The sequence below is a fragment of the Falco rusticolus genome, chromosome 9, assembly GCF_015220075.1.
Source record: "Falco rusticolus isolate bFalRus1 chromosome 9, bFalRus1.pri, whole genome shotgun sequence".
Taxonomy (NCBI): Eukaryota; Metazoa; Chordata; class Aves; order Falconiformes; family Falconidae; genus Falco; species Falco rusticolus.
In genome coordinates this window covers 28,286,651-28,308,681 of record NC_051195.1, presented here as the reverse complement: position 1 = coordinate 28,308,681, position 22,031 = coordinate 28,286,651, and the positions used below count along the sequence as shown (strand labels likewise).

Genomic DNA, 22,031 nt, shown 5'->3' with positions numbered 1-22,031 from the left:
ATACATATTCATGTCTTGGGCCCATCTGAAATATTATTTCCTTTCTGAACTTGTCCTTTAGCATTTTTTCAGTGAAGAGCCATATGAAGGCACTTAAGTTGTGCTTGACAATCAGGGGAAATTAAAATTAGCAACAGAAAGGTAAAGAAACTCATTTGTATTAAGTATTATGAATGTTTAATCCCAAATTTTCTATTCCTGTAGTTAACCCTGTTGACATTAGCTGCTTGTACTGTATCAGCAAAGTACAGGAATGAGACATTTTTGGGCTTGAGGTATTAGTTAGAATGGAAACTCAGTTTAATGTAAAGAGAGTAGAGATTACTTGTAAAAGCCAAATGACATGGCTTAAGGATTTTTGTCTCTAAATTTTTTATACTGTCTATAATTAGTAAAATATTAATCCCCTGAATAAAGAGTAACTTTGCATAGAGGGAGCACTGTACTATTTCACTTTACTGGCTCTTGGGAAGACTCTCCCCATGAAAATTCTTCACAAATAGAGTTTTGGAATTAGTATTTTCAAAGAATTTCATAGAAAGGATCACCAAAACCTACTAATTGTTCAGCCAATGAAAATACTTTGGAAAAAAAATGATTCTATTAAAACAAAACAATTCATTTGGAGTTATTCTTGTTATCACCCATCTGGGCATCAAGAACTTCCATCTCACACACCTTGGAAAACTGAATATCTTGTAAAAATAAATAAGAATTTACTGTGGTACTCTCTAGTTCTTTAGGCTTTATTCAAATATCTGCAGTTCATTTATAGTGAAGGAAAGTAAACTGAATCTATGCCTGGAGTCACACGTAAAAACTGCTTCTATGAACCTCTGTTTTGACAGAGGACAAAGCAATCATTTGTTTCTAGGAAATGTTACTTTTATTTTTCGTCTCTCAAATCCGGGAAATTTCCCAGCATGTGATTTTAGGGAGTCAAGAGCTTAGCTTGGATGGGCCTGGTTTTGGCTTAGTCTTTTGACGCAGCAGTGTTTTGGCTTCAATTGCTGTATATGTGATAACATGACCAGAGATTCCCGGTCATGGTACATCTTCAGAAAACTGCCAGTATAGTGAAAACAAATTTTACATTGAAAGAATGATCAGGGAAAGAATTTCCAGGTGAAATTGGCATTTTAATAGGTAATCAGCACAGTTTCCTTGAAATGAAATTTCTGAACTCCTGTTTTTCCTACATTAAATGGCTGTAGGAAATTGTTATGTTTTGTCATGGCAAGAAACAAAGCCATTAACTTAAAAGTATTAAAATGCTCTTTTTATTTTAATGCATCTCTTTTTTTGTGATTCTAGAGCTTTGTTCTTTTTGCGCCCTATACCCCTGTGCAATGTATTGCATTATTGTCTCACTGTAATTTACTTACAATTGACTGAAGTACTAAAAATAGTCATCTGCTCATGTTTCTGTCCCCTAAGCTTAGCTATTAACTTGCACAATATAAGTCTGTCAAACACAAGAATGATTGAACTAAGTAAGCTAAAGGAAAAGATGTTCAAATACTCCCTGTTAACATGTAAATTACATTAACATAATCTTAATCATATACGGTAGTCTGAAAATTGCCTACCTTTTAATATAATGGGAAAAAGCTACAGAGGTATTTTAGCTATGATTGTGCTGCATATTGACAAGTGTGTGCAAAATACAGTTGCCTTCTAATAGATGACTTGTACTCAATCCCAGCTCCTGATTACTACTCGAAGGTTAAAAGGAAATCTTCTGGGGCCTCTGAAGCGTGCCACACTGTTGAGCCTGCAGAAACATCAGCATCTAAGCTGGTGTCCTTGAGAAGCATCCAATCTCCTAAGCCAAAGTGTGGTCCCAAGTGAGGACCCAAGGCCAGCTCAGAGCATAGCACCAGTGTGCAGCAGCCCTGCTGCTCTCCTCATCCCTTCGTTGCCATGGGAATAAGGACCAAATGTGCTGCCGTGAGAAACAGCATCCTGGGATGCAACAAAGGGCATGCTTAGAGTTTAGTCCAAATGCTGGCAGTACTGTAATTTGTAGAAGCTGTATTTCTTTAAAGCTTAATAGCTTTTGCTTTTAGAATACCATGTGGTACTACTCTCTTTTATTAGTTTGTCTATACTAGAATAAAAGATACAAAAAAGACCACCTCCAAAAAACTCTCAGCTTTTAAATTACAAGACTTTGCATGTTATTGGGAGTTTTGTTGCAAACAGACATCACATTCTGCCAAACCCCATCATTGTTTATGTCCAATTGTTCTTTCAGCCAGATAAATAAGAAACAGCTGAACCATAAGTGTGCTCAATGCAAATTAATTATTGTGTAAAATAAACACTTTTGTTGGCTTGTGTATCACTACAGGGGGTTATAACATCAATGATGTCATGTTTTATTGGACTAGAGGAAATGATTCAGTTCGAGGTCTGGACACGCTCCGGCTGGCACAATACACAGTAGAAGACCACTTCACCTCCGTATCTGAAGCAGTATATGAGACAGGTAAAAGTAACCTTATAACGCTTTCTAGGTACAATTTGGAGTATGGGTCTGGAAACAGAGCAACATTGAAAAGCTGAGCACATTGCGTTCTGTTAGGGTGACTGTTTCGGTTTTCTACTAGGTTATGTTCTTTAAACAATAAATACTTTTCCAGATGCTAGCATCAGGGACCCAGCTAACGTAAAGGTTGGGAATTATTGGGTGTTTTCTTGGAGGCCGTGCATTATCTGAAAAGAATGATAAACAAGAGAGGTACTACTTCTGTGTAATGACAGGGAGAGCTCTTGTGAAGGAAGAGCAGGCTGTAAATTGGGCATATAAAATGGAGAGTGACCAGGGACCCTGGGTACCCAGCTCAGAACACCTTGTCAGCCTGCCTGGAAACAGCCGCTCTGGCTTTTTTAGGCAAGTCAAAAGCCTCTATTCAGCTACGGAAACTTCTGTGAGTATGCTGGGTGCTTTAACAACTGCAAGGAGTTGGGTTTCGTGGCTAGTACTTCTAGGAGTTGCTCTTCATTGTCAGCAGAGCACAGACTGCCCACCCTGAGGTTCCCCTGCCCAAGGAGGGGCCAGAAGCATTTCCACAGACCTGCTTTTCTGCTGATCTTAGGAAACTGCTGTAGAAAGTTTCCTTTAACTGCAGGACTTAATCTCAGGAAAATCTGCTCCTGTTTATTTTGCAGAGATTTAGAAAGGGCTTTCAGAGAGTTCAAGACCTGCCAAACCTGCTTTGTGCACTTTGAGTTACTCTTAGGTCCTTCATTGCTGCTCTTCACTGTGTACTCAGTTTCTCTTCTGTTCAAGTCAACATGCCAACTGAAAGGGTGATCTTTAAATGAAGACACACACATCCTTCAAAGCTGTAGTTTCACCAGAGGACATGTTACTAGTTCTGAGCCACAGAAATACAGTTTCTCTAGTCCATCGTTGGGTTTTTCTGCTTTAATAATTCAACACAGGGAAACTATGATCTAATTTCAGATATTAATTCAGGCTAAAAGTCAAAGTTCTGTAAATGGATATAGAAATACATACTAGCAGGCTCCAGCATCACAAACTATCTTGCTACTTACATAAACGACATCTGCTTGCCTTCCTCCTCTTTACAGCTTCAGGGTAAGTATCATCGGGTTCAATCAAAGGAGAATAATCCTTTACTACTGTTCTGCCCAGAGGGTATTAGGACCCGTTCACCATACAGGAAAGAAGAAGAGGAAACCTGTTTAATTCTTACCACCTTCTATCAAAGAATCCAGACTCAAAAGCCAAAAAGTTATATTATTATTTTTACCAAATAGTCTAAACCCAATTTCCAATTACAACTAAAAAGGCATGATCAAATGAACTGTGCCCTTTTCAGTAAACAAGGATGTCTTGCTCCCTGTATGTTGGCAGGAATCATATGTATAAAGTCAAAAGCCACTTTTAATTATACATTTTAACACATGCAACTTAATTTGATTAAAATTTCCTACACCTGCTTGTTTCAATGCCTGTGTTCAAGAAAGCCATGTTATCAAGTGCTATGCAGTATTTTTAAAATGAAACCTCACAATCCTCTTAATTTTCTATTGACTCATTATGTTTTAGTTGCTATTTTCTACAGATTCCTTTTTAGGAAAGCAGTGCCTACTGTAGCCCATATTAAAAGAAAAAGCAACCAGATTATGGAACTATGTAATAAATTTCAAAATGAAGAATGATGCTTCCCATTTCCTTAACACCATTAATAGATATCTGAGAGTATTTTATGAAGAAGAGTTACGTTATAAGTAAGTTATTTATAATGGTTACAATTCAAAAGGGTAAAGCTAAAAATAGCAAAGAACTGTGTGTAGTATTTCCTAACAGCAAAAAAAGCAATCAGGATTTGATACTCTGTGAACTTGAACAGACAGTACAGCTGCTGTGCAAGTGAAATATTGTACAATGCAAAGCCCAAGTTCACGTACAGCCACTGACAGAGCCAAATTTAAAACGCAGTCGGCAAAATTCCTGCATAAATAACTTCAGTAAATTTAAGAAAAGGACACTGTAGATTAATCTTGTTTATAGAACAGCATGTATCACATAATAGCAATCACATTATTGTAATCACGTAATAGTAAGTACTTTGAATAATGTTAGCTAGATTGCTGGCTGGGGTTTGGTGTCGATTTTGTTTTGGTACAGACCAATTTCATGTTGGACATGGGTAAATAAATTTATAGGACCACTTTCAACATGTATTTAACTATAGTCCTTGTTCTACATACACTGATACATAGTTTTGGGGTCCAAGAGTGTATCTGCATCAGTGGGCGCTGGGTTTTTATTTTATCTGTCTAGCCAACACCACCTGCGTTCTCAGAGTAATAAATAGTGATATAAAAGCTTGCTTTTCTTATTGGAAAAACATAAAAGCAATGAAGGACTGTTAGTTTTGCTTTTTGTGTAAATAATCATAGTACTAAGGCTGGAATACGCTTTAAGAATTCATTTAATCTACTCATGTTGCAAGGCGAGGTCATCTGTATCTACAGCCTACTTCCTGACAGATGTTTCTAGGAGTCAGTTAGACAAATCTCCAAAGTGTCTGCTTCACAAGCTCCCTAGATGATTTTTTTTTCTTGGTCGTTATTACATGCATATTTTCCTCATGTCTAATCTTGATCTCCTTTGCTGCATTTCAAACCTATTATGCAGACATGGAAGACATTTTTTTTGCTGTTTTCCAGCAGCCCTTTCAGTATTTCAAGACAGATATATCTCTTTTCTCAGACCAGCAATCTTCCCCTTTTTAATTCGTATAACCAGTTTTCTAGATCTTCTGTCTTTGCTGCTGTTCTCCCATTCAATTTCTCATGTCTTTGCTGATGTGCAGCACCCAAAACCAGGTACCTTGTTTCCATCAGGTATCCTCCAGGGAGGGAAGGTTTTATTAAGTTTTACTGTTCATCTTTATCCATTCCAGTATTCATATCCAATCCAAACGTGATACTTGCTTTTCTTGCAGAAAGTTTTTGTAAGTTTTTGACTTTGCTCAGCTTGTGATTCTTTCTAGTACTCCACTTCCACTATTGTCCTGTAGCCACATGTTTCCCGCGCTCTGTTTGGGGAGCTAGTAATTCCCATCTGAGTGTAGGACTTTGTACTTGCTTTTGTTGCATTGTGTCTTATTTTATTCAGGCTGGTTTTGAAATATTTTTGAAGTCTAATCCTGTTCTTCAATGGAAGAACAGCTGACAATCCTCTCTTAAAAGACAGTTGGTGTGTCTTCATGTTTGCTAGTGAGCAGTACTGGGCACAGGACAGACCCCATGTGTTCCCACTCAATAAATGCTTCCATTTTCACAGCAAGTGATAGCTAATTAATCTCAATTAACATTTTTGATTGGAGAAAGAAGCAAAACCATCATTTAATACTTGAGCCTAATTGGCTGTTGGTAGCTTTTCTTCTGGCTGGCAGCTTTCCTTGAGTCTTGTTATCAGTACTGCAACCCCCCTGCTGAGCCTCCGGCAGTGGCAGGAATGAGAAGGCTCAGCTTGCTGTGCTCTGCTTGGCTGCTGTGCCTTCGGCCTAAGCCCGGCAGGGAGAGTTATGTCAGGCAGTCAAGGCTCTCCATGCACTTCCCCGCTTAGAAGACTGTGAAGTCAGCAAAATGGCATATTAAGGTGGTGTTATTTTGACAGAACAGAGGGAAAGAAGACACAGAAGCATAAAAAGTCAGTCTCCGCTCCTTGATGCACAAAGGCAAAATGTTTGCCCTCTTGAAAAAGACTGCAAAGGGGGCTGGCTGCTGTTTCTTGTCTGCAGTCACTGCCAGGGTTTTGGTGTCTATCACAAATCCTGCTTTAGCCTCCTTGGATTGGAGGCCTTGTCAGACTTTGGTTGGTTGTGCTGTGCTGAAACTGCTGGCCACTGGCCACCCTGCATTGTTGGCTTCTCAGGTGGGAGGTCATGGCTAAGCCAGTGATGGGTTGCTGTCATTTATAATTAGTGATCTTAAAATCAGAAAGTATAGAAAGTATATGTAGACTATAAAGGGTGTATAAGAGTTTATAAATATAACATACTCTTACACAGAGTGGATATTCATCAGTCACAGTCTCTTTCTCTCAAAACAGAGGCGTTACCTTGCTTTGTCCTATGGGTCCATCAGCAGTTTCCCAAGGCTTAGGAGGCTTATTAATTAACAATCAAAGTTTTCTAGGATTTTATATTCTTCTTTTTTGAGATACGGTACACTGAGTAGCTTCTTTCATTCCCCCTATCAGTTCTTTTATAAACTGTAATTACTCTCCAATTGTTATTTCTGAGAACATCATCTTTGCCTTACAGGGGTTACAAACAATCTCAAACCCATATTCAGCATAATCTTATCTGCTGAGTCTTTGGTCAGCCTCATCTATGATTAAAGCAACGACATGCATATATATCTGTTACCATGTTATGTTCCGCTGGCCTATCTGAGCTCATGTAATCGTTCTTTGTAAACAAGGTTTTCCACTTGAGTTATGATAGAAAACTTTTCAGCATCAATTGTTTTTGTGACTCTTCTGCAATGTAGAACAGTTTAGAAAGAAAACAGTTTTGGAAAATGTATTCAGAAAGTTATGGTAACTTGAAAACATATGGAAATGCAATGAATGAAATGAGTATCAAGGATATTAGGAAGAGGCATTTTTTTGTTAACTTCTGGGAAGTTTCTTGTAGTAGAGACAGAAATACACAGATTTTTTGTGGTTTTTTACAGGTAAGCTAAATAGATAAATACATATACACAGAAACACTACATGAAAGGTTTTATTTCATTCTTAGGAAATTTGAATTTCAAACTTAGTTTCTGTGAAGCAGTTTTGTGAAAATGAAACACACATTGAGAAGCCTGGCCTGATCTTTCCTTTCCTTTGATTCAGCTCTGAAGAAGTAGGAAAAGAGGTAGTTCATAAGGTTCTGACCATGAAGAACAGAAGATTGTTTTCTCAGGGAGGGACAAAGGAGGTGTAATAACATATTAATCATATATATTGACATCCTTAGCATCCTACATCAGTCAGAGAATTGCATTGCAGTTGCACAATTTATTTGTTGGGTAAAACTAGGGATGCTAGTCGTTCCTTCATGCGTATGTTTGTTGTAAACAAGCAATAAGAATTTGCATACTGAAAGCTACGTTTTCAGTGCATAGTTAAGGCAGTAATATTCTATTGTAAGCTTTCCTGTACTGTGACCTTAGAAGGTGCGAGAAGAGAAGAAAATGATGCATTGGTAGGGTTATACCAATGTGCTTGTGTGAGACGTCACACATTTTAGCTGGCACCCAAGGGGTTATCATACATATTTCATGGTAGAGAAGAATGTGCTCTTTGTGCCTGACCGCACACTCCTGTGCAGGACGCCAAAGTGCTTCTTACATAAAGAGTGATGTGGAGCAGTCTTTTACTGGCATAGAATTCATTAGCAAGCCCACAGGGATTAACTGTGGGGAAGATTCTCCCATCCTGTAATGTTAGAGTGGAAGTTAAAGAACCACTGACAGCATTTGTAGGGCATCAGTCCTTCCTATAGGTGCCTCTGCTGTGACCATCCACTGGTCAGAAGGCAGCAGGGATGCAGCTTCTGCCATCAGCCGGGAACAGATGCCATAGGGAAAGTGGGATAATAAAAAGATGAATGACCTAGGGTGATATGGAAACATGTTTGTTTAGGTTTAATCTATTTCTCAGGCAGTGCAGCAGTAGTCGGTGTCAATAAAATCATTGGTATTATGGCAAGATCTATAGAAGCGTCAGATAGGCAGTGCTGTAGATTAGAATATTGTTTTTAGTAAGCCAAAAGTCAAACCTTGAAGGCAAGTTATAAAGAGGATTAAACAAGCTTTTCCTGCCTTAGGCCCAGGCCTGCGCCTGCTCCACCACTGGTAGTCTGTGACGTTACAATTTTTATGGTACTGAAACAAAAGTGATCAGGTGGAACCCACTGAAATTTTATCTCTTTCACCTCTTTTTACTTTCTAGGCTACTCTTATTTTAATTTTCTTTCTCTATCTTTTTTTAACAGTAGTGAGAGTTGGAGTAGGTGTGCTGACTACAGTCTGCCATCCAGATTTGTTCTTCATTTAAAAGTAGAGCTAGTGTCTGGTTTTGTACCTCTGCCCTCTAGTAAATTCTATAAAGCTCAAGTAACTCACTTAATCTTCTTTCTCTGTGGGGTGATCTAAGCAGAATACCTCACCTTCTGGTGGATTTAAAGTATATATACTGAAAGTCATTTAGGTTCAGACTCATCTGAACACAGGAATTTGACACTGCGGTAAGTGCTACCGCTATGCCTTTGCTGCAGTTAGCTATCTGCACAGAGATAATTTCAATCATGTTATCAAATTTAAATCACAGCGGTCACACACTGAGGTAACCTCCATCATGAGCCAGAAACCTCAATGAAGAAGCATCTTTTCACTTTTGCCAACAATGAAATATTTGCATTAGACTCGAGCAAGGGGCAAACTTGTCGGTTTTGAAGAGTTAACTTGAGCTGTACTTAACTCCAGTAAAACCAGGACTAGGATTACATGGACTTGTTTCACTTCTGATCTGACTGATGGCACCCAGCCTCAGATGTGCGAGTCAAAGGCATTACTATCTCATATGCAGCTCATGTAATAGGAGTAATAAGCCTGTTTCTTTCTAAAGATGATAACTTTTGGTACTTATGGAATGTAGATGAAAAAAGGACTGTAATATTTCCCTATCTTCATTTTTTCCCATTGCTCGTTTCTTTAGCCTGATAAGTATGCATTGCATATTTTTTCTTGACTACTTCTTCCTTCAGTTTATTTCAAGAGGAGCTCATATGAATTCTATATATAGGCTGCTTCAAAATTTCCATTATAAAAGCTCTTCTGAACTCTTTGGAGAAATGCTGACACTATTATTATCATGTCCATGATGTGTCTTTGGATTCTGGCAAGCAAAAAGCCTTAAGGTTGGAGAAATGCCTTTTCTTTGTTCCCCCAAAAGATGCTCAACTATAAGCTGTTCATCTCTATTTCTCTTTGTTGTTCACATTACTTCAGAAACTTCTGGCATCAGGAAAAATAACACAAAAGAACCCAGGAACGTTTAAAGGGCTTGTCTACACTTGGAAATTGCAGCAAAGTGGCAAAGCGTGACTTTCAAGTTTGAGATGTTGAACTAACTTCCCATGTACATACTTGACTTTAATACTAAGGTGAATGGAGGTAGAGTTGTAGGGCACTAATAAGGAGTGGGTACAGCTGTACGGCTCTGTGTTGGCTATTTCAGAATTTTCCTTCTTAAAGACAAGCTCTAAGACTGAACCAGAGGAACGTCCAAGTGCCTGTGCATATATTGTTGTTGCTAAAGTGCATTCACGATTCTGTAGTTCTGTCCTGACTCACACCATGCAGCACTGGAAACAAACATAGGTCCTGGAGATCATCATTTGTTGGATTAAAATAGATGAAGCCAAAGCTATCTGACCACAGTATATTCAAACATTATTCTCTCACTGATATTCTGGTGTGAATATTGTTAAACAAATATTGTTAAACACTTTAACACTTAATTTTGAATTTGGAACTTCAGAATAAGAAGTCTTTTCTGCACATTAAGCTAGCAAAAAGCAAGCTTTTTCCTTACTGTGATCCATTGGACTAGTATCAGATCCTGCTCTTGTGTTGCTCTAACAGCCAAATCTTGCTCAGTTAGTGAGCTGGATAACAAATTCAGGCTTTGCTGTCAACAAATTCAGTGTTCTGTCCCCTTATGAAAACCAATTCTCTATTTTTGTTCTGGAAATTGCTCACTTAGAAGCAAATAATTTATGTCACAAAGAGTGACACCGCTCAGAACAACACAAGTAATGCACTAATTTATAGAAAAAACAGACAGTGAAGATGCAAAGATATTGCTTATTTTTAAGTGGAATATAAGAGGTAGATCAGCAGTATCAGAGACGATAGCTTTGATCCACATCTTGAGCAATAGTAAATGAAAAAGAAAATAAACCAGATATGTGAGGCAGTTAAAGGTAAGGACCCATGCTAACTTCATGACATTACAATTGTTATGCTAGCTTATATGGTGGCTTATACGTTCTTAAGGATTGGCCACAGCTATTAATAAAATTGCAGATTTCTTTGTCTTGTGTTATATAATGAAACATCAATTTTGCATGTTGATAGATTTATCTTTTCCTTCTCTCTTCCTCAGTGAATTTCCAATTCAAGGTGTCTGTAATGGAACTCTGGATACGGTGACTGGGTGCTATATATTTTGTATTTTTTCTTCAGTTCAATTTAGTCTTCATGAAAGAATTTTTCTTCATTGTGTTAAATCTTTTTCAAGCTTGTTTTTAAGCTTTTGCTGCATTGTAATACAGGTTGATAATTTAAAAACTTCTTATGAATTGCACCTTCACAATATTTTTTCCCTCCTCTTTCCACAGGACGTTACCCAAAACTAGTGTTTCACTTTGAACTCAAGAGGAACATCTTGTATTTCATACTAGAGACATATGTACCATCAATCCTACTTGTTGTGCTCTCCTGGGTATCATTTTGGATAAGCCAGTCATCAGTTCCAGCCAGAATCTGCATAGGTGAGAAGCTGATAAACCAAACCTAGAGCTGGATCATTAAGATGCTTTCTTTATTGCACGTACATGGCATCCATTTCCAGAAGTTGCAAATGCTTCTGAGTTTTACGGAATTACTTTTCTGGTTTGCTATCTACAGTACATCACGCAGTTTCCCCTTAAAGCCTTGCTATTCATTAACTAAGGAAACATCTCGGGGACCTACAGGAGACTTGGAGGCAGGGGAGGCTGTTGAAAGCAAAGGAATAAATGCAGTCATTTTGGAAATAATTTCAATATATTCAAACACATGGCATGCACAGACAGAATTGTGAGGCTTTTGTGAGGTCTAAAGATACATACTAATTAACACATGAATAATAAGAGAATTATAAGAGATTAAATATAATTAATTTCAAATAAAGGATATTCTGAAAGGGAAAGCATGCAAATCAGTTCTGATCAGACTGCAGGTGGGGTGGGAAAACACTCCTACAGAATAGGGAAGAAAGAAAGATTTCACATCAAACCAGGCCAGTGGGCAACTGCAGCGAGCAAAATGATAACTGAATGTTTTAAAGGGAACATTTGCATAATCTTGCAATAATAATGTGTTAAGCATAAACATACATCCTATAACACCAAAATCTCTCTTGTTTTAATTTGCAGTGTTCTCAGCTTTGCAAACATTTTTCATGAGTGTGTTTTTAAGCATTTAATTTCAGAATCACAAGGTCATTTGAAAGTCTGCTTTTCAAGACATGACACATTAAATGCTGTGGCACACTAGGAGTGCACAGAGCCCAGAAAAACTGTCTTGCAGCAAAGGCCCTCATTGCTATCCATGTTTTATCAGAGCTTGTATTTTTGCATTCCACAGGTGTTACCACAGTCCTTACTATGACAACATTGATGATGGGAGCCAGGACTTCACTTCCAAATGCTAATTGTTTTATTAAGGCAATTGATGTGTACCTTGGTATCTGCTTCAGTTTCATCTTTGGAGCACTGTTAGAGTATGCTGTGGCTCATTTCTGCGCTCTGCATCGACTCGGTTCAAAGGAACTTCCAAAGGTATTCTAATTCTTTGATTGTTGTTCTACAAAACAGACTTCAATTATACCTGCTAAAGAGAATGAATTATCTTAGCACTAATGGTAAATGTATTTAAGGAAGTTTCTATTTTAGAGTAAGAGTAAGAATAACCTTGAGAGACAGAAAAAATTATTTGTATGCCTATAACTTTTTGAAAGAGATCAAACAAACTGCATCATACTTCCACAAATTCTTTCTTTTGGCACATGCTTTATGACCATTTATCAATGTGCTAGACATATCACAAAAATATCACAGGCACTTATCTCCTCAGCAATGGCATACTCTTATTTGCAGTTCAAAAATTAGATGGAGCTCAGTCACTTGATCTTATTGCAAAATCACAAAAAAGAAAAGATTTTAATACATTCCGTTTATGAAACCTTCTGCTGCACATACATTGAACATGAGTCAGTTTACTAGCAGATAGCTTCATGGATTAGGTGTATGAGATCCCTATAGCCTTCTGCTTGTACCTTCTCTTTCAGCAGCTGCAGCTGAAGGTCAGGCTGGCATTCACTTTCAATTCTGCATTATTATTATAGCAGCTCTTTCTGCTGCCCTAATGAGCTTATCACAGCTCAGAAATACTGTGAAATATACTTAAAATAAAAAGGGATCAAATCAACATAGGCATTTTTGAGTCTGGTGGTTGTTCTTGCTGAAATAATCAGGACAGGTTCATGAAGAAGTTTTGTCACATCTTCCATCTCCAGTGTTTAGCATGGCTTTCATAAGCAGTGAAAAAGAAATCACAAGGAAGTTGGAAGCTGATTGTCCTCCAGCTTTTAATTATGGAACTGAATCTAATATGCATCATAGAAAAGAAAATATTAAGCAGCTTATGACACTTCTGGATGAATAGAAAGAAGTAAAATGTGGAAAGTGAGAACAACAGGAAAAAAAAAAAAAAGCAGGAAGAAGTCTGGTTGTGTGCTGTAGGCATAAATGGCTAGAGTAAGAAAGATTGTTACCTATTTAAGCCAAATTAGAACAGAGCATCATAAATGCCTAAGCAAAGCTCCTTGCTAGGCTCAATAAATGATACTGAGTTCAAGCAGAGAACCTTAAAAACAGTGAAGATCAGCCAAGATGTATTTTTTTTCATGCTTAGATAGTTCAACAGCTAATATAGACTTTTGGCTGTTTGGATGAGAGACAGGTTCTGTTCAGCTCAGGACTGTCATTAGATCTAGGTGTGTGGAGACGGACTAAAAACCAGACCCAAACTTGAGCCAGTCAGTGGGTTTTAAAAGGTGATGTCTAACAGGAGAATGTCTGCAAACGGGCAAACACTCATTTCGAATGAGAATTTGAGTGGAAAGCCTGAAAGTAATTTTTCTTGGCAAGGAAGCATCAGTGACAATTCCCTCTGAGCATATCCATCTTGTGAGGTAAGTGGTTGTCATTTTGCTCATAGAGCAGGAAAAAAAAAAAAAAAAGCTTTTTGGAAGTTTGGGTAAGAAAGTAAAGTGTTTCAGTGCTTGGATGATTAAGCATCTCTGGATGTGAAAGGCACTTAGGACTGCCCTTGCTGTCACCTACCTGGGTCAGATTCCCTTTCATCTGGAGCACATGTACTAGTGCTTGCAGATGGGGCAGACATGGGAACTTGTAAACTTGAAAGATGTGCATGGAAGTGAGTGGAGGTACAGCCCTAAACTGAGGAAGGAAGAAAGACCAGATACAGTTTCATGATGGACTTAGTGGCTGAAAAGATTGCTCTGTCACTTCAGGCATGTTTCGTGCCTTCTGCTGTGCATCAGGAGTAAGCAAGCCAGTCCAGCTCACTTCTTGCCCCCACAAACACAGGCATATAAGGGAAGGGGCCATTGGTTGGACCTAGATCAAGTCAAGACTCCGTAGAATATGGAAAATGCCTATCATGTCCTTTTCCTACCGTAGTCAAGGACAAGCACCGCTTAGTAGCAGAGTGCCATGGAGAGCACACCTGACTTGTATTTCTCATTTCTCACTATAAAAATAAACACATCACAAGGACAGAAGTACCAGCCAAAATCTCGTGTCACTGTCTAGCAGGTACTTAACAATTACTGTGAGTATCGTCACCATAAATGTGGTGTTCTCATTATCGTATTCTGCTGTGGACACAGGTTAATTGGAAATCTCACTTCCCAGTTTGTTATTCCCATATGTGAGCTGATACAAAATTTGCACTCAGAATTATGTAAATGAATGTAGGAAGTGAAATGAAAATGTAACCCTCTGCCTTGTATAGTAATTAGTTGTACTGGTTTTCTTTCTGGTTTGCTGTTTAAAGCAGTTGTGCACTGGCGCATCAGGTCCCTTTGAAGCCCTTGGGATCTCTAGTTTAAGATATAAACTGGTGAAAGAGCTCATCATATCCACACTCTTGCACTTTTAAGCCTCACAACATGTGAACCAGAACCCACAGAGACAGCCTCCAAGCTAATGGCAAAATCAGAGGAATCACTGGCTGTGAGGAAGGTCAGGCAAAATGTGCCATTCACATCAACTGCATAACACACCGCCTAAATGGAGAGGGTGCTTCTCCATAATCCTTCTCTTTTATACAAAGGTGTGAATTGTGTCCTTTGATAAAACAGAGAACTCCTCCTTGGACTTCACCTAAACATCTCCCTTTTGGTCAGAAGAAAAACTCAAAACCTGGAAATAAGGTTGCAAAGGCAGCGTTCAGCCTGCGCAACATTTCTGTGCAAGCATCGTGAAGGCTTTATGAACACCGCATAAGCTCCAGGTGTGTGACACTAGGCTGAAATATTTTTAATTCTAAGCATCTTTATTATTCAATAGAAGTGACAATTTTCCTCAATTCTGTTGGCTGTTAGGTGTCAGCAAACACTTCAGTTAGTATAAGCAGCAGCCACTGCAGCAGGTGCCATATACAGTACTTTTCAGGTGATGTACCTTTCCTGAATGCTACCAATTTGGCACCCAAACAGAGCCCTTCTTAGTGTCAGCTGCCATTTTCTCACTGGACAGCTCAAATCCTGCGAAAATTTAGCATGACATTTGAAGTCAGAGCCACGGTTGAACACTTGCAATGCAATTTTTTTTTTTTTAATATAAATCAGCCCAGTCTTTCATCACATTGAGTTCTCCATAGCAAGCTGGAAAAGTCCCTTGATAGTCCCAGTTTATAAGTTTTTTTTATAAACTAGCGGTTGTGGTTCTCTTCTAGACTAGCTTTCTCCATTTCAAGCAATGTGATACAGCACTTTCGCTGTAAAATCATCTCTTTTCTACAAGACCCCCGCTTTGTAACACCGCAGGCAGGCTCAAGTACATATGAACTGTGCATGGTATTTTCTGCTTAAGTAACAACTGCCTTTTGGGGAGTAGAAAGGAGTTAAGAACAGCCTAATAAAGCATCAGCCTTCTGCAAATTCTTCACATGCAGTAGTGTGAAAAGAAAAATGGCACATATGCCATGTCCTTTCATGCTCTGCAGTAAAACTAATTCAGTAGCCAGCCCTACCTGAGAGACATACAGACTCCTATCCTACACTGAGTAATGCCCCAAATCCTGCCATTTGTATAGATGTTGTTTTGCTCTTCCTTCCCCTTCTAAAAGATGAGAGCAGGGGAAAAAAATGTCGGGATTCTTCTGACAGGTTTCTTTAACTTTTGAAGCGCTGAGTGCATGCGTTAGGCTGTCGCTTGGATGCCTTGTTTCAAGTGCCGGGCGCTGCTGACAAAGGCCCTTCTGCCATCGCCAGTGCTTCCCTCAGCTGCCCAAATATTTTCCAGCAGAAGAGCTAGGAATCTGTAACAGAGTTAGGCCCCGAGTAAAACTCCAGGTTTGAGGTTTAGCGCTGCCCTGGGGATTGTTTAAGGTTCAGACTGGAACTTTATGGATTGATCCTCTTAATGCTTTATAGGCAGATTTTTGTCCTGGCCTTTGTTTTCAAAATTCTCATGTGGCTGTGGGAGGCTCGGTGGAGGATAAGCAAAGTTTTGTAGTCAGTGTATTTTTTGAACTACTTGTTGAGCTACGTTTATCTCTCAAATAAAATATACTGGATTTTTTGGCAACCGAAAAGTGAAAAGTAGTAATAATCCCTTTTTCTAGCTCCATCTGTTCTGCTTCACTGCTTCACAGCAGTCTGAGGACATTGTCCAGACTCCATTTTAATTTTCAAGGACATTACTAATTTTAGATGAAGAAAGGCTCAGGAACTGTGCCATCTACAAGTACCCTGGGCAGAAGAGCAATTCTGCACTGGCATGAAGATCATTCAGGTGGCTTAATGAACTTTTTTGACTTTAATAGCTGGGGTAGTTCTAAATGAGCTTTTTATGTGGCTACCCAAAGGGCTGAACAGCTTAACTTTTCTAAAGTTTGTCCTTGTCTAATCTGTTTCTTCTCATGATGCAAATGGAAAAAGCAAATTGGTCAGAGGAAAGAGATTCTGCATTCTACATTTCACAAATATATTTTTAGCCTTTTCTTGCTTGTATGATTTGCAAGGTAATAAAATCATCAGGAGAAAATTAAAATTATGGGAATACCTCCCTGAATTAAAATGACCCTTCCTCCAGCTATAGAAACTTAGGTTTAATTTAGGTACAAAGTTGGAGCCAGTCTTTGTAGCTTGGATCTGCTGGTATCTCTGCTATATCCCAAACCAAATACCCCAGAACTTTCTTGAAAGTTTGTGCTTAGAGCTGAAGCTGCAGCTGATGTCTAATCCTGTGTCCTCTGAGTCAGTAGCAGAAAACCCGCTGACTTCAAAGGGTGAAGATTTCATACATGAACTTCATGGCTCTGAGCCATTTCTAATCAAAGAAACAAAACCCACCAGAAGGCTTATACAACATTCTCTAAAGAGCTGTCTTGATGCAGTAAAGCACATAAAAATGCGCTTAACCTTATTATAACTTTGAACTTAAAGCATGGGTTTCAGGACTTGAAAGAAAGTAGTATGAGCTATTTAGTATTGAATTAGTTGTGGTGCTTGTCCCTCTTCATGATCCTCTTCTTTAGGGGGCTTTGGTGTGGTTTGTTGTTGTTGTTTGGGTTTGTTTAAGTAACTTGATTTTGATCACCAAGCACCAGGAATAGAGCAGCCAACTGCATAGAAGGAAGGTGTCTTGTATTCTGGGGTGCTTGATTTGGGATGCAACCAGCTTGACTAGCTGCTCTGGCAGCTTCCCCACCTCCATCTCCAGATTTGGGCTTTGTTTTACCTGCTTTCTAGACACTGACCTTTGCCAGTATTTTCCCTGAGCAGAAGTAAGCTTATAGTTGTGTGTTTCATGGATTTGCTGCTGTCTTAAGTAAAGCTTAGTGGGCCATATTTGAACAAATCCAGCTTTGCTCGACAGTCCTACAAAAGCTTTTGCAGTAAGATATTGTTTTTTTCCTGTAAATGGAGGCTTTGAAGGCTGAAAGGAGCTGTCTGGTGCATGCAGGTGCTCACCCTTGAAATCAAGGAGTGAGCTACAGGAGGAGTTGTAAGAAAAATCCTATTATTTGCTGCAGCTCTAAAGTAAACGGGCAATGAGACACGTGCTTAAGTGCTGCTGGTTTGTTTCCTATCAGGATGAGGATGAAGAGGCTGAAGAAGAGAGCAATGGAGTCCTGGCAGCTGTTGCTAATAGTTGCAGTGCCCCTGACAATATGAGCAAGATCAATTCAAACAAAACCAGTATCGACAGAAAAAGGGAGACAAGTAAACACAATGGGTGTAGTTCACCAATGTCAGTAATGAAAAGACTTTTCTGTATCTTTGATTGCTTCCATGTTAAAAATCCTTACCACATAGACAACTATGCCAGATTTTCGTTCCCATTGTCATTCATGATAATTAATGTATTTTATTGGGTATATTATTTGTATTTCTAAATGTGTAAAATTGGTTTAAAGTTTAGAAAGTGGATACGGGAGGGGAAGATGCAGAAGAATGAAGAAGTTACATTTGGATAAAGGGATATGAAAGGACGTGCTATCTTTGCAGGCATTTCTACAAAGTTTCTTATCAACTCACTTTTCCACTGTTAAAATGACTGTCATCCAAAACTCTTTCCTATTTGCATGCATATCCCATATTAAACTATTTATCAAAGGCCAGTAAGTCCTTTTTTAATATTTTAATGATAACTTTGTAAAATAAGAGGTATATTACACTTGTTTTTGAACTGCATTGAATACATTTAAAATTAAACCACTGATGTGTTGTTTTCCTGCTATGCTTTCAGTATTCAGTTCCTTATAGCTTTGTCAATAATGTGTAAATTTTCCACATTGTATAATTGCAGATTGAAGTGTTTTTGCTTCACAGCAAGAAATAGCTTTGAAGGTATAGGCTACCAACACAAACCAAACAATATATTCCTTTTTGTAAGGTCACAAATATGTATGGAGACTCTTCCCTGCATCTTTAGACGGAACTCCTGTGGGCATCAATGGCTGCTCTGAGTAAGTGAATGGCAGAATATAGAAATGGACTGGAGCCAAAAGGTTTAGGATCCAGAGAGATGTTTTTCCCGAGTGAGGACATACTTAAGTGTTGGCCAGTCCTTAATGGAGTATGGCCATTTATACTCTGTATTCTGCTCAGTCACCACTGCCTGCGTGACTATTATACAGAGGAAAAGTTTGCTATGCTTAATTTTCAGTTTAGCAAATTCATCTTGAGTCACTGACTATTAAGAATTTCACATAAAGGTGAAAAAGCTTCCTGAACTGAAAAGAAAACCCTGGATATGCAATACCTCTTGAAAAAAGGGAAAGTTTTACATAGATGAAATTATGATCCACATGAAAGAACAGTTACACTTGATGAAAAACCGTAATAGTCTTTCTGAGCAGTTACTTTACTGACAAATATTACAAAAGTTATTGATACAGCAACCTGTTTCTTATACTGGAATCTGGAAGTTTAGAAGCACTTATTATTAATTTTTCCTGACCATAATATATGTGTGGGTCACATATATATATCTGTGTAAATGTGTATATGTGCTTTTATAGACTGTACCTTGGCATTTATGATGATCTGACACACTGCCCACATAGAAATGCCTTAAAAAGCCCCCATGATACTGACACTTTGATACACCTTTCTACCAGTGTGCTGCCTGTAAAGAACACCATTACATAAGAAGAAGAAAAGTGCAAAATACCACTGTGGGTTAGATTTTCCCCTGCTCACAACTATAAAAATCCATAAAAATCACTGCACACTGGTAAAAGATTGTTAGGTCAATAAAATCTTCTCAATAACTTTATTTTCTAAACAGGTTGAGTACTGAAAGCTTGTTTCTCTACTGTTATCAGTAACGCCTTTTGCAAGGCTTATTGAGGCAATGAAACTTTTGGAACAGTCTAGTGAGTTTTGGTACCTTATGGGTCTTCTGACACTTGTATAAAAGCATAGGCATTCAAGGAATCAAACCAAGACTGCCTGTGTTAAGGACGAGCAAAAAGAAACCCCAACATTTTTTGTTTAACATTCTGCTGTTGCAGATTTAACCTTAAACCTTTTATTCAAGAACAGATTCTATGAGGTTTTTCCTGGAAATGAGGTGCAGAACTGGTCTCAGAGATCTCTTTCGAGTTCTTGCTCCCATAAAGTTCATAGAAGGCATATGGTAAAGCTCTGTATTTGCTATCTGAAATTTGAAGTTTACATTAATCCTGAACCTTTTGAAAGAGTTATCTACATGTTGGCAAGTTACCTGTTGCATTAACACTGAATTTGGGATTTACATTTACTGCAAGCATAAGGTAAGAATTTAGAGTTTTGTAGCTTCTAATTAACTTGGAAATAATTCACCTTAAATATTCTTTTAGAAAGCTGTTGAAGGTCTGGACAGCTTTATTTACAGTGCATTGACTGATAACAGGGTCTGGTGTGCTAACTGTAGAGTGGAGTTAGACACTGAAGTCCCCCATGTTTTCATGAAAGAACAGACTCCAGAGCCAGATTATTTATTATTCTGCTTTGCATAATTCTGCATTAATTACCATTTTGAAATACAAAACTTGGTTTGACATGACTGTGTAAGTGAAAGATCTTCCCTCCAGGGGACAGGGGAACAGATTTTCAGTGCCATGTATGAAGAATGAAGAACAGCTTTTAAATTATCCCATTCAAACATTCAAAATTGTCCCCAGAAACTATCAAATTCCTTGGAGTTAGCTGGAAAGACTCTTCTAAGTGGCATTCACAAGCAGTGCATTGAAAGCTAAAACTCAGAGGTAAATTAGAGATGGAGAAGTCTTGGAGCTAAGAACAGGGGCTGAAGCTGAGGCTGGGGCACTCAAAGCTAGCCGTGGCGATGAAAATGGGGTTTCACACCACATGCAAAGGAAAGGGGAAAGACCTTGGACTTTCTGCCAGCATTTTCTGCTTAATGGCTTTCTTTTTCTTCCTTTGATTTTAATGTTTTCTAATCAGACACCCTCTCAGACTCAGAAATGTCCTGTTGTATTTGGAGGCCACTTGAGGCAGGCGTACAACTAGTGACCTGAGGCTGGTGAAGGGGGGTAGTGGTACCGGTGATGCACCTTCGCATAGTTTGTTTTGCTGTTAGCAGGGGGTGCACTACATTTGACATACCTGAAAATAGCAGCCAGTCCAAGGAGTAATTTTCCTTCCTCTGTGGAATACCTGCAAGCCTGGTCTTTTGGTTTAGCAGCCATCCCAGAGGTGTCTAAACATTGTGCAGACTTGAAAAACATCGATGACCTTGTTAAGCAATTTGGTATTACTGTCTTTCTTAATGGAAGGTTATTATGAAAGTAAAATCCTTTGCTGAACTATTTCTTTAAATATAACAACAACAAATTTTGGAGATTTTAGACATTTAAAGGTATTAATCCTTGCTACCTTTCCACTTTGGCAAGAGATGTGTTTCTCAGATTCAGATACGTTGTAGGTAAGCATCTCATGCAGCCTACTTATTAGGATGCTAGTTGGGATGTTGTGAGAGTGTTTGAGATATTCCACCTAAATTAAAAGGGAAATACTAAGATGACATTTTAGAACAGGCATTCATTAGCTCTCTCATAAACTAAGAAGGCATTTAAAATTAATATCAGAACATTTTTTTAAAAAGATAAACAACTAAATACTCCATCTGAATACTCCAGTCAACACATATGGCAAGCATAAGATAAGGGCATCCATCTGTTGGTCTGAGTATTTATTTTCAGCAGTGGCCGCCTTTATTATCAGTGCAGCGGTAACTTAAATAGCTCCATTTCCTTCCTTGCAAGTCCCTTCATTGTTTGTGCTAATTGTTTTAAGAGAGCTGTTATGTCTTTTGGCATGGGAAAATGTATTAAAAAAAAAAAGATGCCCCACGTTGTCACCCTGCAATTCAAAAAGAAATTACCAAAAAGGTTAGGGATTTAAGAAAACCTACACAACAGTAAAGCTGGTGACAGAAGAAGAAACAGAAAGATGCAAATCTGCTTTCTGTTAACAGCATTTGCCAGTGGGGTGGTGCAGCAGAGTGCCTGAAACACCTCTGCTGCAAGTGCAGCCTGAAGAGGCTGCTGAGCTGGCGCTGCTGCATACAGTTCACTCCATGCAGCAGTAGATGGAGCTAATTAACTACTCTTCATGATTGAATGAGCAAATGTAAATGGCAAATGCTAGTTAAGGAATACTCTAGGGAAAACATATTACAAGCTGACATTTGTACTGTAGTAAGTGGGTCATGTTTGTAGTGACATACTAATTAAAATCAGACAAAACAGCACTGAAAGGTGGACCATTGAGGACTTCCATTTTTCACACTGAAGTTCAGGCTTCTCAAACCCAGAGTGCTGTTTCTATCATTTTAGCCACTGAAATCATATACATATTCTGCAAAGTAGCTTGTGTTTTAAGCCTGATTTTTTAATCC

General features: G+C 38.5%; 1 protein-coding gene across 1 annotated transcript in view; it reads left to right on the top strand.

The window, feature by feature from the left end:
• Positions 1 to 18,350, top strand: part of LOC119154180 (gamma-aminobutyric acid receptor subunit pi-like) — a 47,302-nt gene extending 28,952 nt beyond the window's left edge. Inside the window, exons 7-10 of the mRNA XM_037401461.1 lie at positions 2,354 to 2,491; positions 10,944 to 11,096; positions 11,953 to 12,146; positions 17,716 to 18,350. Of these exons, the coding sequence (XP_037257358.1) occupies positions 2,354 to 2,491; positions 10,944 to 11,096; positions 11,953 to 12,146; positions 17,716 to 18,018 (788 nt within the window). The 3' untranslated portion in view covers positions 18,019 to 18,350. The remainder of the gene's footprint in view (positions 1 to 2,353; positions 2,492 to 10,943; positions 11,097 to 11,952; positions 12,147 to 17,715) is intronic.
• The last annotated feature ends 3,681 nt before the right edge of the window (positions 18,351 to 22,031 follow it).